Source organism: Bombina bombina, chromosome 2, assembly GCF_027579735.1.
Source record: "Bombina bombina isolate aBomBom1 chromosome 2, aBomBom1.pri, whole genome shotgun sequence".
Classification (NCBI taxonomy): Eukaryota; Metazoa; Chordata; class Amphibia; order Anura; family Bombinatoridae; genus Bombina; species Bombina bombina.
In genome coordinates, this window is record NC_069500.1 from 1,227,280,905 (window position 1) to 1,227,304,170 (window position 23,266).

General features: G+C 41.5%; 1 protein-coding gene across 5 annotated transcripts in view; it reads left to right on the forward strand.

Moving 5' to 3' along the window:
* Positions 1 to 23,266, forward strand: part of FRYL (FRY like transcription coactivator) — a 916,813-nt gene that overhangs the window by 647,705 nt on the left and 245,842 nt on the right. For all 5 annotated transcript variants that reach the window (XM_053703981.1, XM_053703978.1, XM_053703979.1 and 2 more), the window contains 3 exons: positions 8,405 to 8,642; positions 15,759 to 15,944; positions 16,035 to 16,121. In XM_053703981.1, coding sequence (XP_053559956.1) covers positions 8,405 to 8,642; positions 15,759 to 15,944; positions 16,035 to 16,121 — 511 coding nt within the window. The remainder of the gene's footprint in view (positions 1 to 8,404; positions 8,643 to 15,758; positions 15,945 to 16,034; positions 16,122 to 23,266) is intronic.

The window sequence follows — 23,266 nt, forward strand, 5'->3', positions numbered from 1 at the left end:
AAAAACATTTCTTTAAAAATGTTCATTTAAAATTCCATAATTTCTTTATATTAATCAGTTACAAGTTCAAATACACATGGGTCACACAGTATCATTTTTCCTGATTATTTTAAAACCACATGTGAATGTATTTCACTTAAAATGTATAAAATGCATTTAAACCATATTTTCTATGAAACAATTTAAGGATTATAATATCTTCATCCTGGATTCAAGTTCTTTCTTCAACCATCCGCTCAACGTCACATACATACATGCTTTGAGATCAGCAAATATAGGTGGTTTTCACACAATTATATCTACATTGGATTATTATCCCATACAGATTAATATTTCATATCTGTATGTTTCTTTATTAAGTGTATAAAACACATAGGATATTATTTGAAATGCCAATTATCTGTGTACTTACTAGATGTCTGAAATGAAAGAAATAATTGTTAGAAATGTTAAACATTCATATATCTATTTGCAATATTTATCAATCCCAGCAAATATTTGTCTATATTTGAATGTTATTTGTCTCTGCCTGGCCACTTTCATTGTCTAGAATTTGTGGATTCAAACACAGCATGGACACATGGCTGTGTAAGATGTGTACACAGCTCACAGGGGATCATTTAACAGGTAGTTGTTAAAAGCTACAATTCGTTGAAGATGTTTGTATTTTCAAACATTCTCACAGACGGACCGGCTACTCACCTTGGGCAGGAAGCCCATATATGGGCATGTACTTTTGAGGCTCCATCATGCTCATATTACTTTGAAATGGTTTACAAATTTTATCTATACAACAGTCTACCCTTTGTTCTTTCTTTCTGAAATAATTATGCAAGTAATTCCTTTGATGAATGAGAGAAGGGGGTTTGGCCCACACAGTGATCTTTTGGAGTTTTTGGGACATCCTGTCTGCATTGAGCCTTGAGATATGTATTTAAATTATCTGGGTTTTACGTACAATTTCTGACATCAGAATTGTAACCTTATAGTACTGATAAAAACATGGCTTCATATATAAACAAATTATTTTGTCTTATTATATATATATATATATATATATATATATATATATGTGTGTATGTATATATATATATGTGTGTGTGTGTGTATATATATATATATATATATATATATATATATATATATATATATAAAATAAGACAAAAGAATGTTATTTACCTGTACCCTGACAGTGCCATAAACACATTGTTTGAGAAGTAAATTTATTTAAAAATAAAATGTTGGTAATTGCACAGCTGTGTAGTACAATTACAACTATTGATTGGGACACTGGCACTTTCCTCTTGGGTTATATAAGGCCTTTGAGAAAGCTAGAAAGCGAAATGCGCCTCAGGCATCCTCTAAGTTCAGTGTAGCATCATTTTCTGATATTTGGTTTGCAGTTTCGCTGCACAGACCCAACTAGCTTTAACTATTGTACACAAACTACTGAGAGCTTAGATAGAATTGACAGGACTATGTTTATTCAGGGACCTTCTGTATTCTGTGGCAGGTGTACAATGGGACAACCGTTGCTAATGGCTCCTTAACTGCACTCAGATTACCTCTAAAGATTAGTTTGATCTTTTGTTTTTGCGCTACACAATATCTTTTATCCCAATTGGATCTTTCTCTTGTTAAGTGTGTTCAGTCCACGGGTCATCCATTACTTATGGGATATATTCTCCTTCCCAACAGGAAGTTGCAAGAGGATCACCCAAGCAGAGCTGCTATATAGCTCCTCCCCTCACATGTCATATCCAGTCATTCTCTTGCAACCCTCAACAAAGAAGGAGGTCGCGAGAGGAGCTGGAGTTTTTACTTAACTATTCTTCAATCAAAAGTTTGTTATTTTAAATGGCACCGGAGTGTGCTGTTTTTCTATCTCAGGCAGTATTTGGAAGAAGAAACTGCCTGCGTTTTTTTTCTATGATCTTAGCAGGCGTAACTAAGATCCACTGGCTGATCTCGACATTCTGAGGAGTGGGGTAACTTCAGAAACTGGGAATAGCATGCGGGGTCCTCCGCAAATGAGGTATGTGCAGTACATTATTTTCTGGGAATGGAATTGACTAAGAAAATACTGCTGTTACCGTATGATGTAAGTACAGCCTTAAAGGCAGTAGTGGCAACTGGTATCAGGCTGATAAATGTATGCGCAGTCGAGTTATTTTCTAGGGACTAGAATTTGACTGAGAAAATACTGTTAAAACTGAAATAATACTTAAGCCTTCTCTGCAGTGGTAGCGACTGGTAGCAGGCTTAGTGATAACTTTGCATGACATTGGAAAATAATGTTTTTTAATAAAACGTTTACTGGCATGTTATTCATTTTTGTGAGGTACTTTGGTGATAAATCTCTTTGGGCATGATTTTTTTCCACATGGCTAACATATATTTTCTGCATGGAAACAGTTATATCAGGGCTCCCACTGTTGTAATAGGAGTGGGAGGGACCTTGTTTTAGCGCCTTGTTGCGCAGTTAAAATTCTAGCACAGTCTTCCTGCTTCTTCCTCCTTCTTCCTCCTTGATCCAGGACGTCTCTAGAGAGCTCAGGGGTCTGCAAAATTCATTTTTGAGGGAGGTAATCAGTCACAGCAGATCTGTGACAGTGTGTTTGACTGTGATTAAAATCTTAATTGATATCCGTTTTATCCGTTTTGGGTATTGAGGGGTTAATCATCCTTTTGCTAATGGGTGCAATCCTCTGCTAATAATACACTTCTTGTTAAGAATTGTTTAATTATATCTGTATTTTTGAAGCGCTGCAGCGTTTTTTATATTGCTTGTAAATTTATTGAAAGTGATTTCCAAGCTTGCTAGTTTCATTGCTAAGTCTGTTTAAACATGTCTGATTCAGAGGAAACTGTTTGTTCATCATGTTCAAAAGCCAATGTGGAGCCCAATAGAACGATGTGTACCAATTGTATTGATATTGCTTTGAATAAAAGTCAATCTGTACCGATAGAGAAACTATCACCAGACAACGCGGGGGAAGTTATGCCGCCTAACTCTCCTCACGTGTCAGTACCTGCGTCTCCCGCTCGGGAGATGCGTAAGATTGAGACGCCAAGTACATCTAGGCCCTTACAAATCACTTTACATGATATGGCTAATGTTATGAAAGAAGTATTATATAATATGCCCGAATTAAGGGGCAAGCGCGATAGCTCTGGGTTAAGGACAGAGCGCGCTGATGACACGAGAGCCATGTCTGATACTGCGTCACAATTTGCAGAACATGAGGACGGTGAGCTTCATTCTGTCGGTGACGGTTCTGATCCGGGGAGACCGGATTCAGAAATTTCAAATTTTAAATTTAAGCTTGAGAACCTCCGTGTGTTACTAGGGGAGGTATTAGCGGCTCTGAATGATTGCGACACGGTGGCAATTCCAGAGAAAATGTGTAGGTTGGATAGATACTATGCGGTACCGGTGTGTACTGACGTCTTTCCTATACCAAAAAGACTTACAGAAATTATTAGTAAGGAGTGGGATAGACCCGGTGTGCCTTTTTCCCCTCCCCCGATATTTAGAAAAATGTTTCCTATAGACGCCACCACACGAGACTTATGGCAGACGGTCCCTAAGGTGGAGGGAGCAGTTTCTACTTTAGCCAAACGTACCACTATCCCGGTGGAGGATAGCTGTGCTTTCTCAGATCCAATGGATAAAAAATTAGAGGGTTATCTTAAGAAAATGTTTGTTCAACAGGGTTTTATATTGCAGCCTCTTGCATGCATTGCGTCTGTCACGGCTGCAGAGGCATTCTGGTTTGAGTCTCTGGAAGAGGCGATTCGCACAGCGCCATTGGATGAGGCTTTGAGCAAAGTTAGAACCCTTAAGCAAGCTAATGCGTTTGTTTCAGATGCCGTAGTACATCTAACCAAACTTACGGCTAAAAATTCCGGATTCGCCATACAGGCGCGCAGAGCGCTCTGGCTTAAATCCTGGTCAGCGGATGTAACTTCCAAATCTAAGCTACTTAACATTCCTTTCAAAGGGCAGACCTTATTCGGGCCCGGCTTGAAGGAAATTATTGCTGACATTACGGGAGGTAAGGGCCACGCCCTTCCTCAGGACAGGGCCAAACCAAAGGCCAAACAGTCTAGTTTTCGTGCCTTTCGTAACTTCAAGGCAGGAGCAGCATCAACTTCCTCCGCTCCAAAACAGGAAGGAACTACTGCTCGTTACAGACAGGGTTGGAAAGGCAACCAGTCATGGAACAAGGGCAAGCAGACCAGAAAGCCTACTCCGACCCCTAAGACAGCATGAAGACAGGGCACCCTATCCGGAGACGGATTTAGTGGGGGGCAGACTTTCTCTCTTCGCCCAGGCTTGGGGAAGAGATGTGCAGGATCCCTGGACGTTGAAGATTATATCTCAGGGATACCTTCTGGATTTCAAAACCTCTCCTCCACAAGGGAGGTTCCATCTATCGAGGTTATCAACAAACCTAGTAAAGAGAGAGGCATTTCTACAATGTGTACAAGACCTCTTAATCATGGGAGTGATCCACTCAGTTCCGCGATCGGAACAGGGACAAGGATTTTACTCAAATCTATTTGTGGTTCCCAAAAAAGAGGGAACCTTCAGACCAATCTTGGACTTAAAGATCTTAAACAAATTCCTAAGGGTACCATCGTTCAAGATGGAAACCATTCGAACCATCCTACCCATGATCCAAGAGGGTCAATATATGACCACAGTGGACTTAAAGGATGCTTACCTTCACATACCGATTCACAAAGATCATTATCGGTACCTAAGGTTTGCCTTTCTAGACAGGCATTACCAGTTTGTGGCTCTTCCCTTCGGGTTAGCCACGGCCCCGAGAATTTTTACGAAGGTTCTGGGCTCACTTCTGGCGGTACTAAGACCACGAGGCATAGCGGTGGCTCCGTACCTAGATGACATTCTGATACAAGCGTCAAGGTTTCAGAATGCAAAGTCTCATACAGAGATAGTTCTAGCAATTCTGAGGTCGCATGGGTGGAAAGTGAACGTGGAAAAGAGTTCTCTGTTACCACTCACAAGGGTTCCTTTTCTAGGGACTCTTATAAATTCTGTAGAGATGAAGATTTACCTGACGGAGTCCAGGTTATCAAAGATTCTCAATGCTTGCCGTGTCCTTCATTCCATTCCAAGCCCATCAGTAGCTCAGTGCATGGAGGTAATCGGCTTGATGGTCGCGGCAATGGACATAGTGCCATTTGCGCGCCTGCATCTCAGACCGCTGCAACTATGCATGCTCAGTCAATGGAACGGGGATTACTCAGATCTGTCCCCTTTGCTAAATCTGGACCAGGAGACCAGAGATTCTCTTCTCTGGTGGTTGTCACCGGTTCATCTGTCCAAAGGAATGACTTTTCGCAGACCAGATTGGACGATTGTAACAACGGATGCCAGCCTTCTAGGCTGGGGAGCAGTCTGGAATTCCCTGAAGGCTCAGGGATCGTGGACTCAGGAGGAGAAACTCCTTCCAATAAACATTCTAGAATTAAGAGCAATATTCAATGCTCTTCTTAGCTTGGCCTCAGTTAGCAAAACTGAGGTTTATCAGATTTCAGTCGGACAATATCACGACTGTGGCTTACATCAATCATCAAGGGGGAACCAGGAGTTCCCTATCGATGTTGGAAGTCTCGAAGATAATTCGCTGGGCAGAGTCTCACTCTTGCCACCTGTCAGCGATTTACATCCCAGGCGTGGAGAACTGGGAGGCGGATTTCCTAAGTCGCCAGACTTTTCATCCGGGAGAGTGGGAACTTCACCCGGAGGTATTTGCTCAACTGATTCGTCGTTGGGGCAAACTGGATCTGGATCTCATGGCATCTCGCCAGAACGCGAAGCTTCCTTGTTACGGATCCAGGCCCAGGGACCCGGGAGCGGTGCTAGTAGATGCTTTAGCCGCCCCTTGGGTTTTTAACATAGCTTATGTGTTTCCACCATTTCCGTTGCTACCTCGACTGATTGCCAGGATCAAACAGGAGAGGGCATCGGTAATTCTGATAGCGCCTGCGTGGCCACGCAGGACCTGGTATGCAGACCTAGTGGACATGTCGTCCTGTCCATCATGGTCTCTACCTCTGAGGCAGGACCTTCTGATTCAGGGTCCTTTCAACCATCCAAACCTAATTTCTCTGAGGCTGACTGCCTGGAAATTGAACGCTTGATTCTATCAAAGCGTGGGTTTTCGGATTCGGTTATTGATACATTAATACAGGCTCGGAAACCTGTGACCAGAAAAATTTGCCATAAGATATGGCGTAAATATTTATATTGGTGCGAATCCAAGAGTTACTCATGGAGTAAGGTTAGGATTCCTAGGATATTGGCTTTTCTACAAGAGGGTTTAGAAAAGGGTTTATCCGCTAGTTCTCTAAAGGGACAGATTTCCGCTCTGTCTATTCTTTTACACAAACGTCTGGCAGAGAATCCAGACGTCCAGGCTTTTTGTCAGGCTTTGGCTAGAATTAAGCCTGTGTTTAAAGCTGTTGCTCCTCCGTGGAGCTTAAACTTGGTTCTTAAAGTTCTTCAGGGTGTTCCGTTTGAACCCCTTCATTCCATTGATATTAAGCTTTTATCTTGGAAAGTTTTGTTTTTGATGGCTATTTCCTCGGCTCGAAGAGTCTCTGAGTTATCTGCCTTACATTGTGATTCTCCTTATCTGATCTTTCATTCAGACAAGGTAGTACTGCGTACTAAACCTGGGTTTTTACCTAAGGTTGTTTCTAACAGGAATATCAATCAAGAGATTGTTGTGCCATCATTATGTCCTAATCCTTCTTCAAAGAAGGAACGTCTTTTGCATAATCTAGACGTGGTCCGTGCTCTGAAGTTCTACTTACAGGCAACTAAAGATTTTAGACAAACTTCTTCTCTGTTTGTCGTTTACTCTGGACAGAAGAGAGGTCAAAGGGCTTCGGCTACCTCTCTCTCTCTTTTTGGCTTCGTAGCACAATACGTTTAGCCTATGAGACTGCTGGACAGCAGCCTCCTGAAAGAATTACAGCTCATTCCACTAGAGCTGTGGCTTCCACCTGGGCCTTTAAGAATGAGGCCTCTGTTGAACAGATTTGCAAGGCTGCAACTTGGTCTTCACTTCATACTTTTTCCAAATTTTCCAAATTTGACACTTTCGCTTCTTCAGAGGCTGGTTTTGGGAGAAAGGTTCTACAGGCAGTGGTTCCTTCTTTTTAATGTTCCTGCCTTGTCCCTCCCATCATCCGTGTACTTGGCTTTGGTATTTGTATCCCATAAGTAATGGATGACCCGTGGACTGAACACACTTAATAAGAGAAAACATAATTTATGCTTACCTGATAAATTTATTTCTCTTGTAGTGTGTTCAGTCCACGGCCCGCCCTGTCTTTTTAAGGCAGGTTCTAAATTTTAAAATTATAACTCCAGTCACCACTGCACTTTATAGTTTCTCCTTTCTCGTCTTGTTTCGGTCGAATGACTGGATATGACATGTGAGGGGAGGAGCTATATAGCAGCTCTGCTTGGGTGATCCTCTTGCAACTTCCTGTTGGGAAGGAGAATATATCCCATAAGTAATGGATGACCCGTGGACTGAACACACTACAAGAGAAATAAATTTATCAGGTAAGCATAAATTATGTTTTTTAAGTGTTGTTACTAAGTTAAATAATTTTATCATGATTATAATAGAAAAAGTTAGTTTTTACTTGTTTTAAGGACATTTTTTGCTTAAAGGGACATAATACCCATATGTTAAATCACTTGAAAGTGATGCAGCACAATTGTAAAAAGCTGACAATAAAATATCACCTGAACATCTCTATGTAAAAAAGGAAGATAGTTTATCTTACAATTTCTTCAGCTTACAAGAGTAAGTGCTCTGTGAACAGTTATTCTTCAGCTAGTGTCCATCTGCAGTTGAGAGAGAAAAAAATAGCCAATCAGCAGTAGCAGTACTTTGGTCATGTGATGCTTTGCTGTGATGCATGCTTTTGACTGCTTAAAGTCCCTTTACAATGGTGTGTGAATACTTAGGAAAGTTTGTTAAATATCTACCTTTTTTACATAGAGATGTTCAGATTATATTTTCTTGTCAGCTTTTTACAGCTATTCTGCATCACATGCAAGTGCTTCATCAATTGGGTATCATGTCCCTTTAAAGGGACATCTTACTAAAGAATATTGTATTGCCTATCATTTACAAATGCTGAAGTTTCCTGCAATCTTATAGTATGCTGCATCTAAGCATAAACACACACATATTTATCATTCACCTACTTAAGCTATTTTATTCCCAAAAAATTGCCAATAAGCTCTGTATGATGTAACTTCATTTTTATCTAGATCACACCTTATCTGAGGTGAGCAATAATCACTGGAGCATGTTATTTTACCATCTTTTGTTCCATGTACTAGGCTTACAGTTCACATGGATGAAGAGCTTCGTGGGCTGGCGTTCAATACTCTGCAAGCATTAATGCTTGATTTCCCTGACTGGCGGGAGGATGTGCTTTCAGGATTTGTTTACTTTATTGTGCGTGAAGTGACTGATATCCACCCAACACTTCTAGACAATGCCGTGAAGATGCTAGTTCAGCTCATAAATCAATGGAAGCAGGCAGCACAGATGCACAATAAAAATGCAGATGCTCAGGTATTTGTCAAATAAATTCACCAATATATACATTGAGTAAAATGAATCCTCTACTTTGCTTTCTTTGAACATAGAGTTAGTCCAGGCTCTTAAAGGGACGTAAAAGGATGCACACATTAATATTAACACAGATGGAATGAAAGTGAGACATTAAAACGAAAGCATTACTTTTGTCCCAGCTGTGTTAATATTAGTGTATGAGTCATATTGTTTGCATGTGTGCTGCTATTGAAAAAAAAATGAAAACTGCCTCTTCTTACAATGCCTAGACTGCATAACAGCCATTGAACATATCTTCCTGTGCTTGGGATTTGCAAAGCCCTCACTCAAATCTGTTTTCTCCAACATTGGTGTGTCCGGTCCACGGCGTCATTCATTACTTGTGGGAAATGTTCTCCCCCACAGGGAAAGGCAAGGAGAGCACACAGCAAGAGCTGTCCATATAGCTCCCCCTCTGGCTCCGCCCCCCAGTCATTCTCCTTGCCGCTCTGAACAAGTAGCATCTACCACGGGGATGGCGAGGAGTTTGTGGTGTTAGTTGTAGTTTTTTATTCTTCTATCAAGAGTTTGTTATTTTAAAATAGTGCTGGCTTGTACTATTTACTCTATAACAGAAAAGTGATGAAGATTTCTGTTTAAGAGGGCTATGATTTTAGCACAAGTAACTAAAATCCATTACTGTTACCACGCAGGACTGTTGAAACAAGAGAACTTCAGTTGGGGGTAACAGTTTGCAGACTCATCTGCTTCAGGTATGACTAGTCTCCTTCTAACAACACAGGCTAATGCTAGATGACAGTCATTTTTCCCCTCAGGGGAAACGGTAAGCCATTTTTCTTTCACCTCAGCAAAAAAGATAACAGGCTTCCCCTTTTTGTTTTTTATGCTGGTAGACACTGTTGGGGGCTAAATCGATTGGTTTTTATTACAATATTATACCATTTGAAATATTTTATAAGCTCACATACACTTGGGAACGTTTTTTATTGATCTGGCTTGTTTTAGACACCTAAATCTAGTCAGGAAGGCCCCTTCACTCTAGTGTGCTGAGGGAGGAAGCCTCATTTTGGCACTTCAGCTGTGCAGTTGAATTTCAAGGCAGTGCATGCAGATTCATGTGAGAGGGTCCTGTGGTTCAGAAAGTGACTCCAAAAGGCTTTTTTCTGTGAATGGTGACCCCTAAGGAAGGTAAAAAGCTGCAGCAAGGCTGTAGCTGGGATTGTGATTGTGGTGTGTAAAAACGGTTAAATCCAACAATTAGCTCCGGTTTGCTTGTTTTAAGAGCTAGTGTCTCCATATTTGCTGTGCAATACTTTCTAAGCATTAAGACACTGGGGTCCAAATTTCAGAAAAATCGGATATTGCCTTCATAGTTTTTTGAACATTCAGAAATAAATGTGTCATTTTATTATTTAAAGAGACAGTAACGTTTTTGTTTAAAATCGTTTTTATTGCATTGTTTGCCTGCCTAAATCTGTTTAACATGTCTGTTCCATCAGATAACCTATGTTCTGTGTGTATAGAGACAAATGTGGTTCCCCCTTCGAGTGTTTGTGATAATTGCGCCATAGCGTCCAAACAAAATCAGGACAGCTCTGTTATTTTTCATAATGTTGCCCAAGATGATTTATCTAATGAAAGTAGTGGGGATAGCTCTACATCCTCTCCTTCTGTGTCTACACCAGCTTTGCCTGCGCAGGCGACACCTAGCGCGCCAGTGCTTATTTCTATGCAACAATTATCAGCAGTAGTGGATAATTCTATAGCAAATCTTTTATCCAAACTGCCAGTTTTTCAGAGAAAGCGTGATTGTTCAGTTTTAAATACAGATAAAAAGGATGAACAATCAGACGCTGACGATGCCTTATCTATTTTACCCTCACATCAATCGGAATTGGCTGTGAGGGAAGGGCTGTCTGAGGGTGAAATTTCAGACTCAGGAAAAATTTCTCAACAGGCAGAACCTGATCTAGTGGCATTTAAGTTTAAGCTAGAACATCTCCGCGCTTTGCTTAAGGAGGTATTAGCTACTCTGGATGACTGTGATTCCATGGTAGTACCAGAGAAGTTGTGCAAATTGGACAAATTTTTAGAGGTCCCAGTGCACGATGACGCTTTTCCAATACCTAAGAGGGTAGCGAACATAGTGGAAAAGGAATGGGAGAAGCCAGGTGTACCCTTTGCCCCACCTCCTATATTTAAGAAAATGTTTCCCATAGTAGACCCTAGAAGGGACGCATGGCAAACGGTCCCGAAGGTTGAGGGAGCTGTTTCAACACTAGCGAAGCGCACAACTATTCCTATAGAGGACAGCTGCGCTTTCAAAGATCCTATGGATAAAAAATTGGAAGGATTGCTTAAAAAGATTTTTGTTCAGCAAGGGTTCATCCTTAAACCAGCTACGTGTGTTATTACTGTCACTTCAGCGGCGTCCTTTTGGTTCGAAGAACTAGAAAGGTCGCTCCAGAAAGAGACTTCCTATGAAGAAGTCATGAAAAGTTCTAAAAGTCCAGCACCTGGGATCCAAGGTGTGCAAACACGGGGGCACTGCACAATACCCCCAGTAAATGTAACAAGAGATGATAGTCGCACCACCAAGTTCAGTGAATAATTTTCTTTATTGAGCCAAGATCAAAAAAAAAAAAAAATCAGCAACGTTTCGGACACAAGTCCTTAATCTTGCAAGATTAAGGACTTGTGTCCGAAACGTTGCTGATTTTTTTTTTTTTTTTGATCTTGGCTCAATAAAGAAAATTATTCACTGAACTTGGTGGTGCGACTATCATTTCTTGTTATATGAAGAAGTCATGGACAGAATTCACGCATTAAAGTTAGCTAATTCCTTTATATTGGATGCCGCCTTTCAAATAACGAAATTGGCGGCGAAAAACTCAGGTTTTGCTATAGTAGCGCGGAGGGCGCTTTGGCTAAAATCCTGGTCGGCAGAAGTGTCGTCCAAGACTAAGTTACTGAATATTCCTTTCAAGGGTAAGACCCTTTTTGGGCCGGAATTGAAGGAAATTATTTCAGACATCACTGGGGGTAAGGGCCATGCCCTCCCACAGGATAGGCCTTTTAAGGCTAAGAACAAGTCTAATTTTCGTTCCTTTCACAATTTCAGGAACGGACCGGCTAATAACTCCACTGCCGCTAGACAAGAAGGTAACGCGGCCCAGCCCAAACCCGCTTGGAAGCCCATGCAAGGCTGGAACAAGGGTAAACAAACCAAGAAACCTGCTGCTGCTACCAAGACAGCATGAAGGGGTAGCCCCCGATCCGGGACCAGATCTGGTAGGGGGCAGACTATCTCTCTTCGCTCAGGCTTGGGCAAGAGATGTTCTGGATCCCTGGGCACTAGAGATAGTTTCCAAGGGATACCTGTTAGAATTCAAGGGACTTCCTCCAAAGGGAAGGTTCCACCTGTCTTGCTTATCTTCAGACCAGATAAAGAAACAGGCATTCTTACATTGTGTAAGAGACCTATCAAAGATGGGAGTGATAAACCCAGTCCCCTCCGGGGAACAAGGCCTAGGGTTTTACTCAAACCTGTTTGTGGTTCCCAAAAAAGAGGGAACTTTCAGGCCAATTCTGGATTTAAAGATATTAAACAAGTTCCTCAGAGTTCCATCCTTCAAGATGGAAACCATTCGGACAATCTTACCAACAATCCAGCAGGGTCAATTTTTGACTACCGTGGATCTGAAGGATGCGTATCTGCATATCCCAATCCACAAATCTCATCATCAGTTCCTGAGGTTCGCCTTTCTGGACAAACATTACCAGTTTGTGGCTCTTCCATTCGGTTTAGCCACCGCTCCCAGAATTTTCACAAAGGTGCTAGGGTCCCTTCTAGCGGTCCTAAGACCGAGGGGCATCGCTGTAGCACCTTATCTAGACGACATCCTAATCCAATCGTCGTCTCTTTCCAAAGCGAGGGCTCATACAGACATTGTGTTGGCTTTTCTCAGATCTCACAGGTGGAAAGTGAACATAGAAAAAAGTTCACTGTCACCGTCCACAAGGGTTCCTTTTCTGGGAACAATAATAGATTCTGTGGAAATGAAGATCTTTCTCACAGACGTCAGAAAGACAAAGCTTCTAAAAGCTTGTCGAGTTCTTCACTCTATTCCTCAACCCTCCATAGCTCAATGCATGGAAGTAATAGGACTAATGGTCGCAGCAATGGATGTGGTTCCTTTTGCTCGAATTCATCTAAGACCATTACAACTGTGCATGCTCAATCAGTGGAATGGGGACTATACAGACTTGTCTCCCCAAATTCAAGTAGACCAGGTAACCAGGGACTCACTTCTCTGGTGGTTGACCCAGGATCACCTGTCTCAGGGAATGAGTTTCCGCAGACCGGAGTGGGTCATCGTCACGACCGACGCCAGCCTCTTGGGGTGGGGCGCGGTCTGGGACTCTCTGAAAGCTCAGGGCCTATGGTCGCGGGAAGAGTCGCTTCTCCCGATAAACATTTTGGAACTAAGAGCTATATTCAATGCGCTCCTGGCTTGGCCTCAGCTAGCGGAAGCCAGGTTCATAAGATTTCAGTCGGACAACATAACGACTGTTGCGTACATCAATCATCAGGGGGGAACAAAGAGTTCCCTAGCGATGAAGTAAGTAACCAAGATAATCCAATGGGCAGAGAATCACTCCTGCCATCTATCTGCTATTCACATCCCAGGAGTAGACAACTGGGAGGCGGACTATTTGAGTCGTCAGACTTTCCATCCGGGGGAGTGGGAACTCCATCCAGAGGTCTTTGCTCAGTTAACCCAATTATGGGGCATTCCAGACATGGATCTAATGGCGTCCCGTCAGAACTTCAAGATTCCTTGCTACGGGTCCAGATCCAGGGATCCCAAGGCGACTCTAGTGGATGCATTAGTGGCGCCTTGGTCGTTCAACCTAGCATATGTGTTTCCACCGTTTCCTCTCCTCCCCAGGCTCATAGCCAGGATCAAACAGGAGAAGGCCTCTGTGATTCTGATAGCTCCTGCGTGGCCACGCAGGACTTGGTATGCAGACCTGGTGAATATGTCATCGGCTCCACCATGGAAGCTACCTTTGAGACAGGACCTTCTAGTACAAGGTCCATTCGAACATCCCAATCTAGTTTCTCTGCAGCTGACTGCTTGGAAATTGAACGCTTGATTTTATCCAAGCGTGGGTTTTCAAATTCTGTGATTGATACTCTGGTCCAAGCCAGAAAACCTGTGACTAGAAGGATTTACCATAAAATATGGAAAAAATATATCTGTTGGTGTGAATCCAAAGGATTCTCCTGGAGTAAGATTAAAATTCCAAAGATTCTCTCCTTTCTCCAAGAAGGTTTGGATAAAGGATTGTCAGCTAGTTCTCTAAAAGGACAGATTTCTGCATTATCCGTCTTGTTGCACAAACGACTGGCAGCTTTGCCAGATGTACAAGCTTTTGTTCAGGCTTTGGTTAGAATCAAGCCTGTTTACAGACCCATGACTCCTCCTTGGAGTCTAAATTTAGTTCTTTCAGTTCTTCAAGGGGTTCCGTTTGAACCTTTACATTCCATAGATATTAAGTTACTATCTTGGAAAGTTCTGTTTTTGGTTGCTATTTCTTCTGCTAGAAGAGTTTCTGAATTATCTGCTTTGCAGTGTGATCCACCCTATCTAGTGTTCCATTCAGATAAGGTTGTTTTGCGTACTAAGCCTGGTTTTCTTCCAAAAGTTGTTTCCAACGAGAACATCAACCAGGAAATAGTTGTTCCTTCTTTGTGTCCGAATCCAGTTTCAAAGAAGGAACGTTTATTACACAATTTAGATGTTGTTCGTGCTTTAAAGTTCTATTTAGAAGCAACAAAAGATTTTAGACAAACCTCATCCTTGTTTGTCGTTTACTCTGGTAAGAGGAGAGGTCAAAAAGCTACTGCTACCTCTCTCTCTTTCTGGCTGAAAAGCATTATCCGCTTGGCTTATGAGACTGCCGGACGGCAGCCTCCTGACCGTATCACAGCTCACTCTACTAGGGCTGTGGCTTCCACATGGGCCTATAAGAACGAGGCTTCTGTTGACCAGATATGTAAGGCAGCGACTTGGTCTTCTCTGCACACTTTTGCCAAATTCTACAAATTTGATATTTTTGCTTCTTCGGAGGCTGTTTTTGGGAGAAAGGTTTTGCAAGCTGTGGTGCCTTCTGTTTAGGTAACCTGATTTGCTCCCTCCCTTCATCCGTGTCCTAAAGCTTTGGTATTGGTTCCCACAAGTAATGGATGACGCCGTGGACCGGACACACCAATGTTGGAGAAAACAGAATTTATGCTTACCTGATAAATTACTTTCTCCAACGGTGTGTCCGGTCCACGGCCCGCCCTGGTTTTTTTAATCAGGTTGAAAAAATGTTTCTTTATACACTACAGTCACCACGGCACCCTATAGTTTCTCCTTTTTCTCCTAACCGTCGGTCGAATGACTGGGGGGCGGAGCCAGAGGGGGAGCTATATGGACAGCTCTTGCTGTGTGCTCTCCTTGCCTTTCCCTGTGGGGGAGAACATTTCCCACAAGTAATGGATGACGCCGTGGACCGGACACACCGTTGGAGAAAGTAATTTATCAGGTAAGCATAAATTCTGTTTTTTTGTTTTGTTTTATAATGTATTCTCCGCTTAACATTTATATGCACTGAACAACTGGTTTATTTAATATAAAATATCCTTTCTGTTAAAGTTTATAAAACACCCGAAATAAGCTTTTCTAGCCACTGGACACACACACACTGGTAAACTGTAGAGATATTTTCCACCCCTGTGTATCTATCTACATTGCATCTCTTCTTTCTCAATTTATTTATAAAAACTTGTATGCCAATCCTTCTCTCACAGGTGACTACAAATAGAATGGACATATCCAGCTTACACTGACTACATTAAAATGAATATTGTATACAATTATCTCTCTTATAGAAACACAAATAACCAATAACAGTAGCTTTGAATTTATTTTTGCCAATGATGAAGTTCAGGGCCTAATATTTTAAACATCTAAGTTAAAGAAATTGGCCAGTGCCGTTAATTGTTCTGATAATAAAATGCATGGGTTCAGAAAGCTTTATGATTGTTTTCTCTCTTGCTTCTAGAGAGGTGTGGCTAATGGATCAGTACATACGCTCCCTCTTGAAAGAAGTCCTTTCTCAAGCGTGTTTCATGTGGTAGAAGGTTTTGCACTGGTCATTCTCTGTAGCACCCGGCCAGCAACCAGAAGGTTAGCTGTAAATGTTCTTCGAGAAATACGGGCTTTGCTTACAGTTCTGGAAGTTTCCAAGGTAGCAACCAAACGCCATGTGTAATTCTTAAATTTATCTGGCTGATTTCTTGTTTGTCTATCTCACTAATGTAGTTTTTTTTCTCTCAAGGGTGATGAAGAACTGGCTATAGATGTTATGGATAGGCTAAGCCCATCCATTCTTGAAAGCTTTATTCATCTCACAGGAGCAGATCAGGTAAATATTCTGTTGATGTTTGTTATGATGAGTACCAAATACCAAATTTTTGCGGGGGTGGGCTCTATATGAAATTTCTGTGATCTTTTTTTTTTGCTTTGATAGAAAAAAAGTCTGTCTCTCCATTTTTTCCATGTTAACAAAAGTTATGGTTAATCCCAAAGTTTAAATTCTCCCTGAGAAGTCAGAGAAAGTCCTGGTTTCAGTACTTGCTTAAAGGGTAATCAAACCTAATGTTTTTCTTTTGTGATTCAGATAGTGTAACATTTTAGAAGCTTTCTAATGTATTTCTATTAATAAATGTACTTCTTTCTCTTTGTATCCTTTGTTGAAAATCAGTTAGGTAGGTGCTGCCCTATAGTGCTTCAAACACAGGCACGCTACCTACCCAAGTATGCTCCTCAACAAAGAATACCATGAGAACAAAGCACATTTGATAATAGAAGTAAATAGGATTTTTTTTAATTGTTTGTTCTGTCCATCATGAAAGAAAAAAAAATGGGGTTTCATGCCCCTTTAATGGGAATTCTGTATTTCACCCACCAAGATACTGCATGAAAGTTCAATTAACAAAAGAAAGCTGCATTATCTTGGCCAGGAGATTCTGATATGATAAACACTAAGGGACACTTTTTAATGCTTAAGCTTCATAAATAGTCAATTTAATTTTAACTTTTTAAAATAATTAGAATTTAAATGTGCATAAGTGCATTCACATTTTGAATAGAAGCATTTTTGCAATATATTAAAATGCTTCTTGTAAAAATTATTACCTCTTAATAGCATATGTAGAAATGTCCTGAAGCAGTAATAAGTTACTAGAAGCATTTTTTATTTCTTCTATTCAGCATTGAAATAAGCAATAAACAAGAAAACCACTGCACCAATAGGACTTTAAAAAAATAAATATAACCTTCTACTGTTCACAGCCCCTTTCAAGACATAGGACACGTAGTGTACAATCCCCCCTTATAAATGCCACATAAGAGGCATATATAGTTACGGTGTTCTAAAGACTATGTAAAATGTTACTGGTCAAGAATATTGTTTAGTGTTAAATATATGAAATCCTTATTTCTTTCAAAATGTTGTGAGAGTCCACAACCTTACTTTTGGGAATTATTTCACCTGACCACCAAGAGGAGGCAAAGACACCCCACACCAGAGTTTTAAGTATCCCTCCTACTTCCCTCTCTCTCCCAGTAGTTCTTTGCCTCTTCAATGAGAGGGCAAAGATAGAGGTGTCTTTGAAGATGTTATTTTATTCCTCAATGGAGAGTTCCCGGAAGAGAGGGATATGAGAGGATACTTAAAACTTCTGGTGTCGCTGGGAAGTTCCCAAGCCTTCTCCAGTTGGCAGGTGCCAGTATTCCCAGGAGTTACCCCAGTTGTCAGTGACACAAGGGGACCGGGATATGGTGCACAGCTTCCCCATTCTGGTTAGTCCAGTATAGGGGATTTGCAGGATCAAGGAGCTTTAGTAAACTCCAAAGGTTTGCTTCTGGTCACTTTCTGTCTCTTTACACAAACGTGCAGAGGTTTGTGCGCAAATTTACAGGGACCCCTACCTATCAGGGCCACTAGTTAAGGCATTCCTTTGTTCCAGAAGTAGGTATCTTACCTGGATGATGATGGTCTGGAGGGGTGACAGGGGGGACATATTTTGCAAAATCACGCAGAATAGGTGCGCTGGCTATTTAAGAACTGCCGGAGTGGTATGGAAGTTGTCTCTCTCACTGCACTTCTTCAGATATGGGGATGCTCTCTCCTGTGCCATGGGAAGGGTTAATGGAGTTTTCTTCCACAGAAGAGCAGATTTGGTGCACATCTCCGCCCACAGCTCTTGCGCTTTGGCTGTGGACTGGAAAGGCAGTGCTCCTACAGTGATGAATTGGGCTTTAGCAAGGATGACTTCTGATTGGCTCTAGACAAAGAAGGTGAGTAAGACCTCCATACCGGAGTTTATGCAGTGCGAGTCACGCTATCGCCTAGTGACAGATTAGAGCTGTAGGCTCGGACAGCTTAGTTAGTGGGTGGGCCTACTCGGCACAACTCCCCACAACACTGTTGGAGTCAGTCTGCTAGTTGTGGGAATCTATTTTCTCTTTATTTATTCCTGCATTGTGTGTGTTTACTTGGGGGACAGAGGGAGAACTCTAGTCCAGTCTCCACCAATGTCAGCTTCATTGAGGGGAATACCCTAAAGATCACTATTACATCTAATAAATGCCTCATATGTAAGCTGGTGGCGGTATTTCCGCCAGCACAGTTATGCAACACCTGCTTGGTGTCTGTTCTACAGAATCACACCCAGGCCCCTATCACTTCCACTACTGCAGCACACCTTGTTTATGTTACTTAAGGGGGGATGACGGATTTTGCCCCTGGGTTTAAGAACCCATTACAGTTGGCAGTATCTGAGGCTGTGGCTGCGATCCTTCCTCCAAGTAAACAGAAGTCTAAACATTTGGATTCAGACTCTTCTTCTAGGAGAATTTCCCCGGCTCAGCAAGCTATAGAGTCAAATACAGATTCAGATAAGAAATCTGAAGAGATCACCTTTCAATTTAAGATGGAACATCTGCATTCCTTACTGAAGGAAGTTTTGAAAACTTTAGGCGTACAGGAGTCTAAACCAACTGAGAAAAAAAAAAACATCCAGAAGTTGGGCATGATTTTTAAGCCTAAGGCCAAATCTCCAGATACTTTTTCCAGTCCCTACACTGGTTTCAGATATCATTACAAACCAATGGGACAAGCCTAGCATCCCTTTTACTTCTTCCCCTGTGTTCAGGAAACTTTTTCCTTTTCCTTCAGTCAATCTTTAAGTATAGGGAACTATCCCTAAGGTAGATAGAACCATTTCCACTCTAGCCATGAGAACAACCATTCCCCTGGAGGACAGATGCTTCTTTAAACACATAATGAACAGAAACTGGAGGGTTTTGTCAGGAAGGCCTTCTTACAAGGGGGTTTAATGTTCCAGCCAGTTGGTAGCACGGCTGTGGCAGGTGCTGTTGCTTTCTGGAGTGAGTCAAAAGAATACCCCCCTGATGATATTCAGGAACATATACAATGCCAGAAGAGAGTGAATGCTTTCATTTGTGATGTAGTGATCCAGATTTGTCTCAATGCAAAAAAAACACTGCCTTAGCCGTTTTGTCCAGGCTAGCTCTTTGGCTCAAACCTTGGGTCAGTGGACATGGTCTCCAAGTCAAGATTATTAACGCTTCCCTTCAAGGGCAAACACCTATTTGGTACAGAATTGGACTCCATTATTTCTACAGTCACGGGTGGAAAGGGAGCTTTCTCACACCAGGATAAGAAGACTAGGCCTACGGGGAAACCTGGTAACAGATTTTGTTCCTTTCTCATGAGCAGAAGTCAGACTCTTCCAGACCTACATGGAAGCCTAACTTGTCTTGGAACAAGGCCAAACATCCCAAGAAGTCTTCCACATACAACAATTCAGCATTATGGTGCTGCCCCGAATTTCTGATCCTCCGCTACGGGGCAGGTTAAGCCTTTTTCGGTTCCAAACCTTAGGGTACTAGTCATAGTGTCCCAGGTTTACAGGATAGGTTAGAGATAACGTCCTTGTACTTTCCCACGTTTCAAGAAAGCCGGGGAAATATATCAGCCTTTCTTCAGTGTGTGAAAGATCTAGAAGATTTGGGGGTCATTGTACCGGTACCTGTGAGAGAATAAGGGACAGGATTTTACTCCAACCTGTTAATAGTTCCAAAAATGAGGGAACTTTCAGACCAATTTTAGACTTCAAGATCTTAAACAGGTTCTTGAGGATCCTTTCCTTCAAGATTGAGACAATCCTATCAATTCTCCCTCTGGAGATCCAAGGTCAATTTATGTTGATAGACCTCAAGGATGCATACCTACACATACCCATCTATACGGACCATCACAAATTGCTTCAGTTTGCCTTCATGGACAAACATTTCCAGTTTGTAGCTCTACCTTTTGGCCTAGCTACTGCTCCTCGTATTTTCAACAAGGTGTTGAGAGCACTTTTTTTCTGTAATCAAGCACAAGGGATGTCAGTGGCCCCTTACTTGGACAATATCTTGGTTCAAGCACCATCTTTACGTTTAGCTTGTCTTTACATGGAGAAACTACTGTGGTTTCTTCGCTCTCATGGATGGAAAATCAACGTACCCAAGAATTTAATTCCCAGCACTCGAGTTTGTTTTCTTCTACAAGATACAACAAGTCCACAGATTTCATCCTTGTGGGATATTAACCTCCTGCTAACAGGAAGTGGCAAAGAGCACCACAGCAGAGCTGTATATATAGCTCCTCCCTTCCCTCCACCCCCAGTCATTCTCTTTGCCTGTGTTAGTAATAGGAAGAAGTAAAGTTGAGGTGTTAGTTTAAGATTCTTCAATCAAGAAGTTTTTTTATTTTAAATGGTACCGGTTAATACTATTTTCCTCAGGGAGATATGGAAGAAGATTTCTGCCCTGAGGTTGATGATCTTAGCAGATGTAACTAAGATCCATGTTGGTTCCCACAGAGCTTCTGAAGGTAGTACAAGAGAGATCTTCAGTGTGGAGAACGGTTTCATGCTACAAGCAGCATTGAGGTATGTTCAGTCTTTTAATTCTGAGGAGACTTGGTATATCAGAACTGGCTGACATTTTTTCCCCTTCAAGGGAAGGGGTAAGCAGTAGAACTGTACATAAAGGGTATTACTGAAAATCCTGTGTTTTATTTCTTTAATTAACACAGCACTGGGCTGAAAGCAATATATAAAGGGACACTGGGAGAGGCAGCGTAACGTTTGGCAGATGTTCAGTCTTTTTGTCAGGCTCTAACCAGAATTAAGCCTGTATTTAGACCAATTACTCTTCCCTGGAGTTTGAATTTAGTTCTTAGAGTTCTTCAAGGGGTTCCGTTTGAACCCATGCATTCCATAGATATTAAATTGCTATCTTGGAAAGTTTTGTTTTTGGTTGCTATTTCTTCTGCTCATAGAGTTTCTGAGCTTTCAGCATTACAATGTGATTCGCCTTATCTTATATTTCATTCTGATAAGGTGGTTTTGCATACCAAACCTGGATTTCTTCCTAAGGTTGTTTCAAATAAGAATATTAATCAGGAAACTCCTGGATCCTCGAAGGTGCTAGATCTACTTGGACGCTATACCGTTTGCAAGACTCCATCTTCGTCTACTTCAATTATGCATGTTGAGCCTGTGGAATGGAGATCACTTGTCCATCACGTGTCTCAGACCATTCAGTTGAATTGGGGTAAGAAGCTATCTTTCTTGGACGTCTCCAACTCACTTATCCAGAGGAATAGTTTGTTTTTTTTCAGGCTGGTGTTGCAGATAATTACCATGGATGCAAGCCTTTCAGGTTGGGTTGCGGTCTGGGAAGGTTAGAAAGTTCAAGGAGTCCCATTTACTCATCAATATTTTGGAACTCAGAGCTATCTTAAAGGGACAGTTTACTCAAAAATTATCTCCCCTTTAATTTGTTCCCAATGATCCACTTTAGCTGCTGGAGTGTATTAAATTGTTTACAAGTCTTTCCATTACCCTTTTTTTTTGGCATTTGAAATAGTTGATTTAGCCTGTGGTATCCCTACCCATCCTGAAAGTTTTTGGCCTCAAGGCCAAGCTGTGTTAACACAGCCAGTAGAAGAAATTACACTCCCAGTGGATTATAGAAGAGATAAGGTAATTATAATATAGTGTTAATTTTCCATTGTTCTTTCCAAGTATTGGTGATTGGTTTACGGACAAATATAAGGTATTGAAGCAGGTATATGTACACAGTGTGATAATGAGATCTGATTATACCTACAAGCTCAACCCATTTTATTAGGTTGTGGCTTCAAAACACAAAATCAGCTAATGCATATACACAAATAAGCCTAAAAAAAGCTAATCTCATTAATTTTATACTCTGCAGATGGTAAAAAAAAGTAATTGGAAACACATTAAGGGAAAAACTATCTTATAGTATACTGTACCTTTACGAGCTATTCAGACTTGGCCTCAACTAGCTTCTGTTCCTTTCATTCAGACATCATGACTGTAGCTTATATAAACCATCAATTGGCACTCGAGGGTCCCCTGGCGATGTAACAGGGATCTCATATTCTGAATTGGGTGGAGAGGATTCAGTGTCACATATCAACGATTTACTTTCGAGGTGTAGAGAATTGGCAAGCAGATTTTCTGAGTCACCAGGCTCTTCATTCAAGGAATGGTCCCTCAACTAGGAAATTTTCTACAGATTGTTGGATTTCTGGGGGTAGCTAGAGAGAGACTTAATAGCTTCCCGTTTGAATCACCAACTTCCTCGTTACGGGTCAAACTCGGGAGATTCTCAGGCGGAGCTGGTAATTGCTTTTATAGCTCCTTGGCATTATCAGTTAGTTTATATTTTTCTCTCAATCGTTCTTCTACCGAGGGTAAAGCTCAGTTAAAACAGGAAAGAACTTTCTCATAGCCCCTGTGTGGCCACACAGGACTATGTATGTGGACTTGGTCAGGATGTCCAGCACTTTTCCATGGGGTCTACCACAACAGCCAGACATGTTGTCACAAGGCCTATTTTTCCATCAAAATCTTCAAACTCTCAACTTAACTGCATGGAGATTAAACGATTGATTCTTTCTCAGAGGAGTCTCTGACTCTGTGATTGAGATTCTCATTCAGGCTTGTAAGATGGTTATCACAAGGTGTGGCTGGATTATCTTTCCTGGTGTTTAGTGAGGGGGTACTCCTGGTGTTCGGTACAGATCCCTCGTATTCTACAATTTCTTCAGGAAGGACTTGATAAGTTACCAGTTCCATCAAGGGGCAGGTTTCTGCCGTTTCGATGTTGTTACATAGGAAATCAGCTCTGCTCTGCTGATCCTTTATTTAGGCACTTATTAGAATTAGGCAATCTATCCGGTCTTTATCACCTCATTGGAATCTTCATTTGGTCCTGCATACTCGTGCTCCTGTCTTGAAATGTCCTTTTCCTATTGGCCATCTCTTCAGCTAAAAGAGTCTCAGAATTTACTTTTGTTGTGCTACTCTTCTTACTTGTTTTTTCACCAGGATAAGGCAGTTTTACTCGTAGTATCTGGTTTTCTACCAAAAGTAGTTTAATCGGACAACATTAATCAGG